Here is a 6396-nt window from a genome sequence, read left to right as displayed (position 1 = left end):
TATCCGGCTTTCTGACCCTCCCTATAAATATATTCGTCCAATCTGGCTCGGTTTATTTTCTTCATATGTGTTTCCAAATAATTTAATTGAACTGCTAGGATTTGTTGAAATCTACTTGAAATATCATCCTCATTCATATTCTCTGCATCAAACTATAAGAAAAAAAGAATTATGCTAAATAGCGACGGTACAACGTTAAAAGTTAACTCATACAAGAGAACACTGATCTTACACTTCTAAAAATAGTTTCCTTCCACGATTTAAATTTCTCATTTAACTCTTCATCACCCCAAGCCGCTGCTGGTCTTTTTATTTCCACCAACCATTCTTCTCCAGCATTTTTAACCAAGGAATTAATTAAGTTTTGGCACTACAATAAAAATCAATTAATATTATCTACATTTTCAAATGTAGTTTTAAAAAATTTATGAATTTACAAATGTGATTTTTTTCCCAGCATTTTTTTTGGATAGTAGATGAAAATTTACTTCTATTTCTTTATCAAGTTTTCTTTGTAAAACGGTTGAAATATCTTCATAGTTTCCAAGAGAAGCCGCCTCAAACTGTTTAAATAATTATGATATTAAAATTTAAAAAATACTTTTTTCAGTGTTTTGAATAATCAAATTCAAACCTTGTCGATTGATTGCTTTTTCGTATCACGATGAAGTTCTATCAGTTCATCGCGTTTTAAATATGAAGAAGATTTTTCGATATATTCTTCCATTGAATGATTATACTGTTTCAAATATCTATTATATGCATGAACAATGTTGAGCAGTTCAGAATGTATGACATCCACTTTTTGTATGAGTTTTTCACGAACTGCGACTTCTCCGTCATCGATTTTTTTCAAATCAAACTGTATGGACAATATAGAATTGCGATTAAGTGGAGAACATTAAAACGATATTTCGTGGAAAAAAAAGTCTAATGCTCACATCTTGAATGGCAGCTCTTTCGATTTTGTTAGTCACATTACCAAACTCATTTTCATCCAGTATTCTTCCGAATGTATCAAGTGCCACACCAACACTTTGTTTAATAGTGTCTATTAGTTCCACGCTTAGTTTTTCATTGTGCTCATTCGCACTTTTCTGAATTCACAAAAAATAAAATTGTGTCAATCATAGCGTAAAATGTCGATGATATAAATAAATGAAAATAAACTTACGATGAAGTCGTCGTGCTTCAATTGATTTTTTGATTCAAAGTATGGGAATTGCTTGTCGATCTCATTTAATATTCTGTATTGGATGGCATATGCTATCGTTTCATCACATCCATCCAATTTTCTTGTAAGCTATATGAAATTCACTCAATAAAATTAATACTGTTCACTTAACGTCGAATTCAATCTAATGCTACCTGTGATTTTGAGTTTTCTTTCGCTAACTCATGAATATCTTTGAGCTTATTTTGCTTGAAATAAGTTTCAATCCCATTAATGCTCTTCGTCATAAAGTTATTATATTCGTTGATAGAGTCGTTATGCGTCTCAAATGCCTGATTCACCATGGATAGAAAATCATATAAAGCGTTTTCAAATTGATCTCGCATCACACCAGAAACATCGACGTCACCCATTTTCCTGGAGTCAAACTGAACAAGGTAAAAACGCGATAAATAGTCAATTATTTGATATTAATGTTTGGAAGTTTCAACTGGGACCAAAAAAGGTTTTTACATACCTGTTTTAGAAAATCTTGAACACCAGGCAAAATACCATTACTCAATGTGGAATTTGCATTATTAATCTGCACTAATACTCTGTTTTTGAACTGTTCCTTTAGTTCAAAACATATTTTTTCGTTGTGCAATTTGGCTTTCCCCTGAAAAACAAATAATTTAACGATATTTGGTCGATTGTTTTTAGTGAAATTGCACTCACAATGAAAATATTTCGTTTCTCTTCATTTTTTCGTTGAAATGAGATGAAATGATTTTCTATATTTTCTTCCATTTCGTTCTGCTGGAAGTTTATAGCGTTATCACTCCCAAGTTTAAGTGTATTTTTAAACTTGGTGATTGCATCGATCTTTGCTCTTTTATGAAGTTCCATGAGTTTATCGCTTTTAAAGTATGGATCGAGGTTAATGAGCTGTTTCTCCATGAAATCACTATAATTTCTCACACAGTCATTCGCTAGGATTAGATTGTTCACTTTTGCAGTTGCCTATTTCGAAAATATTGTGAATTTCTTGAACATAACTAAAATTTAATTTTTTTTGCATACCTCATACATTGGTTGTGGTTCAGGTAATGTATTGTTATTGAACAAATTCGTATATTCGCGTAGGTAGTGGACCAAATCGCGAGCCCGTACATTTTGGCCATTAATGTTTTTAATAAGCAAATTTTCCGGAGCGAATAGATCTTGCGACAATTCTTTAGCAAATTTCAAAAACTCAGGGTCGATCTGTTTCAAAGAACCGTTGAAGTTTTTTTTTCGTGCAACAGTCATGCCAGGATGTGGCATTAAAAATGCACCAATTTCATCGAAACTTGATCTGATTTCCTTTCTCAATTGTTGCATATCGTCCGTTTGTTCGTCATTTCCATCGAGTATTTCATCGATTATTTCTTGACGCCATCCATAATAAGTGTCTTCTGGATATGGCCAGTCACGGACAATGAACAATAGTTTTTGAAATTGTTTTGTGTTCGTATGTTGTAGAGCCACTTTTCCATACTCGGTGAACAATTGCAGATGTTGCAAATCATCCTCTCCGATATTTTGCATTAAATTATAGCACTGAATGGATGAAATCATGGTGCTCAATACAAAAATTGTTGTGCATTCTTTAACACTTGTTTGATCATCGAAAATTCCTTGAGTATCAAGTAAAATGATTGCCACTTTTTCACCGTTTTCGAAGTCATGTGTGTAAATTTCCGACCACATCCAAATGCCAACGGTTTTTCGCTTTCGACCACTCGCCCATTCGAAACCAGACAATGTACTGTTCTCTTTATTTTCACCAAGCCAATCCAACACATCGTGCTTTTTATACTATTTGAGAAAAGTTATAAACACAAAATAGAGGTTTGCTTATTGAGTTCAAACAGAAAGGCAAAATTGTATATGCAGAAAAAGAAAGAGAGAGAGAATTCCATCAATTACCTGCGCCTCTAAATATTTCAAAAAGAAATTGAGCAAAAAACTTTTGCCCTGTCGAAAAGCACCGGCAATAGAAATAACAACCACATCACGATCTTTGATGGCATCAGCTTCTAACACTGTTTTCAATTCGTCTATTTCCAATACAAACGAATGGTTTTTATTTGGAGATATAATTTGAATACTATGCTCCACCATATCGGCACCAATCACAACGCCGAATAGTAAAAGAGCACACGGAATTATTGCTGCGAACTTCATGTTGGACGTATTTATCACACTGAATTAAAAAGTGCATTAAATCTATAATTTATAGACGTTGAGATGTTATTGAAAATTTACTGACTTTGCTGAATAAATTCTAGAACATTGTAGTGTGATAAGCATCCAAATATAAATTACAAGTTTATAAAAATAAACAAGTAATTTGCCAGTTAAAAATGCGTAAGAGTGAAGCGATAATTGATCAACCGATTGCAAACTGATTGAAAATATATACATGAACTTTTGTTATGGCTTTTTGTGAAAAACTACATAATCTCATATGTCATGCCCATGTAATTCATTAGCGGAGTAATTTTGTTGAAGGCGGGACTGTACGGAGTTCCTTTCTATGTCTATCGCTCTTACGCAGAGATGATGAGTAACTTAGCTGTGTGCCCAGTTGTGCACGGCTACTATGATGTTCGTTTCAACAAAATAGATGTATGCACAGCAAATATTGCTGTTGCCCTCGTACACACAGCGTTTGTATGCCATCTCCGCCGAACCCCGCACAATCCCACCATCGACAAAATTACTCCGCAAATGAACTATATGGGTGTAATCACAGTTCAATTTTATGCCATACAAGTAAGAAAGTATTATCGCTTATTACTTTTTAATAAAATGGAATCGAGCAGTATTTGTATCAAAATAAGAAAAGAATATATGATGATTTCGAGTCGATCGCCATCGGTTGATAAACGATCGTTTCGTTCATAAAGCAACTTTGAAAATTCATCGCCTTGTCGACTTCATTATGACGCGAGTACTCAGATTATGAGCGTAATGTTTCCAATAGAGCGAAGTGATTTCATAGTAACATATAAAAGACGGATATAATTCAATATCGCTATTTTGTTCTTAATTTGAACGCTTATCACCGTCAGAAGTTCTTAAAATTTATTTATCAAAGGCAGCCTTATTTTCAATAACATCTCAACGTCTATAAATTAAATTTGAAATATGTTGAACAATTCAGTCTGAAAATTACATCGAATCGAAAATGAAGTTCACTATACTAATTCTGTGTGCTCTCCTACAATTCGGCGTTGTGATTGGTGCCGATGTGGTGGGTCATGTTGTTCAAATTCTATCTTCGAATAATAATCATTCGTTTGTATTGGAAATAGACGAATTGAAAACAGTGTTAGAAGCTGATGCCATCAAAGATCGTGATGTGGTTGTTATTTCTATTGCCGGTGCTTTTCGACAGGGCAAAAGTTTTTTGCTCAATTTCTTTTTGAAATACTTAGAGGCGCAGGTAAATGATGGAATTCTCTCTCTCTTCATTTTTTCTGCATACACTATTGTGCCTTTCGGTTTGAACTCAGTATTAAAAACACGATGTGCTGGATTGGCTTGTTGCTTGTTGAAAATGCAACATCGATCCATACTTTAAAAGCGATAAACTCATGGAACTTCATAAAAGCGTAAAGATCGATGCCATCACCAAGTTTAAAAATACATTGAAACTTGGAAGTAATACCCTTATCAACGTCCAGCAGAAGGAAATGGAGGAAAACATAGAAAAACATTTCATCTCATTTCAACGAAAAAATGAAGAGAAACGAAATATTTTCATTGTGAGTGCAATTTTTTAAAAATTCTATGGGTACCTACCAAAATTCGTTAAATTATCTGTTTTTCAGGAGAAATACAATTTGCACAACGAAAAAATATGAGCAGAACTTAACGAAAAGTTCAAAAACAGAGTATTAGTGCAGATTAATAATGCAAATTTCATGTTGAGCTATGGTATTTTGCCTGGTATTCAAGATCTTCTAAAAATTCAAATCTGATAACTTCACTCTCAAGGTCACAAAACAGGTGATAAAATCAGGGGAATAAAACAATTAACTGGCAAAAAACATAAAGTGTGTCAATGAGTGCTAGATATCAAAAGTCACAAGATTGCTGATAATTTTCAGAAACTTTCTCCGCTTAATATATGCTATTAATATACAGCGACGCAGACGCAACGCGGTAGCGTTCATCATCGGCGACGATACTAGTGTGACTAAAACCGGTTGCTTTCAATTGATACGGCCACAATTGATTGAGTCTCAGTCGAAAGGTGTATTCCATAGTGTACAGTTGACGTTACCTCCATTTCAAGCGGTTCGTTGGCTTTTATATTTTATTGTGTTCTCTTTGCCTTTTTGTTTCCATAAAAATAGAAATTATATGATTTCGCCAAAAAGCAATTTTTCTTTTTTTCCACTCTTTTTGACGATGAGTATTTTTCCATCAAACGAATCTGGTTTCTCCACAGCAATTCCATACGAACCGGAACAAAATTCACATCGATATTCAATTTTTTTGCCTCATCATATTTCCTACCTGATAACTTCTAAATGGATCATTTAAACCACGAAAATAATTGAACGTCAATTTTATTCTCATTCACATGGAATTGCTGTCAACCGAATAATGCTGACGTTGTGTAATTTTATTCTACTTTCTATATAGAATCGTTAAATCATGTCATCAAAGCCAATTTTATACATGCATGCATTGAGTCCGCCTGCACGTTCTGTTCTATTGACTGCAGCTGAATTGGGCGTTGAGCTAGAGTGCAAAGTAGTTGATTTGTTCGGACAGGAGCATAAGCAACCCGAATTTATCAAGGTACATTCATCGTCATCTTCATTGCAATTATTAAAACATTTTCCGTTCTGCATCATTTGACTTATTTTTGATTTCAGTTGAATCCACAACACACGATTCCATTTCTCGACGATAATGGTGTGTTGATTGCCGACAGCCACGCAATTTGCGGGTATTTAGTTGGAAAATATGGAAAAGACGACCGATTGTATCCAAAAGATTTGGTGAAACGTGCTCAAGTCGATGCTCGCTTGCATTTTGACTCTGGTCACCTATTCGCTCGTTTGCGCTTTTTGTATTTCCCGATTTTTTTCTACAAATCATGTGAAATGCCGGAAGAACGCATTAAAGAGATTCAAACAGCATGGGATATTTTGGAACGATTTCTTGCTGAAACACCATAT

The 6396-nt window shown here is 34.1% G+C and overlaps 2 protein-coding genes across 2 annotated transcripts; one reads left to right on the top strand and one right to left on the bottom strand.

The window, feature by feature from the left end:
• Positions 1 to 232: 232 nt before the first annotated feature.
• On the bottom strand, positions 233 to 3382 carry LOC116351354 (atlastin-like; the record flags this gene model as incomplete). The annotated part of the gene is made up of 8 exons (XM_031783448.1): positions 3125 to 3382; positions 2237 to 3013; positions 1692 to 1832; positions 1369 to 1602; positions 942 to 1097; positions 635 to 862; positions 489 to 563; positions 233 to 370 (listed from the first exon to the last, which is right to left on the bottom strand). Coding segments are annotated over exons 1-8 (2007 nt in total), but the record flags the coding sequence as incomplete, so codon positions are not given.
• A 1989-nt stretch (positions 3383 to 5371) lies between these two features.
• LOC116351355 (glutathione S-transferase 1-like) lies at positions 5372 to 6390 on the top strand (the record flags this gene model as incomplete). Its single annotated transcript, XM_031783449.1, has 3 exons — positions 5372 to 5503; positions 5855 to 6013; positions 6091 to 6390. Coding segments are annotated over exons 2-3 (447 nt in total), but the record flags the coding sequence as incomplete, so codon positions are not given.
• Positions 6391 to 6396: the final 6 nt, after the last annotated feature.

Source organism: Contarinia nasturtii, unplaced genomic scaffold (genome assembly GCF_009176525.2).
Source record: "Contarinia nasturtii isolate CC-2019 unplaced genomic scaffold, AAFC_CNas_1.1 Cnas_scaffold_5269, whole genome shotgun sequence".
NCBI lineage: Eukaryota > Metazoa > Arthropoda > Insecta > Diptera > Cecidomyiidae > Contarinia > Contarinia nasturtii.
The sequence above is the reverse complement of the archived record's forward strand: the minus strand, read 5'-3'. Positions and strand labels throughout refer to the sequence as shown.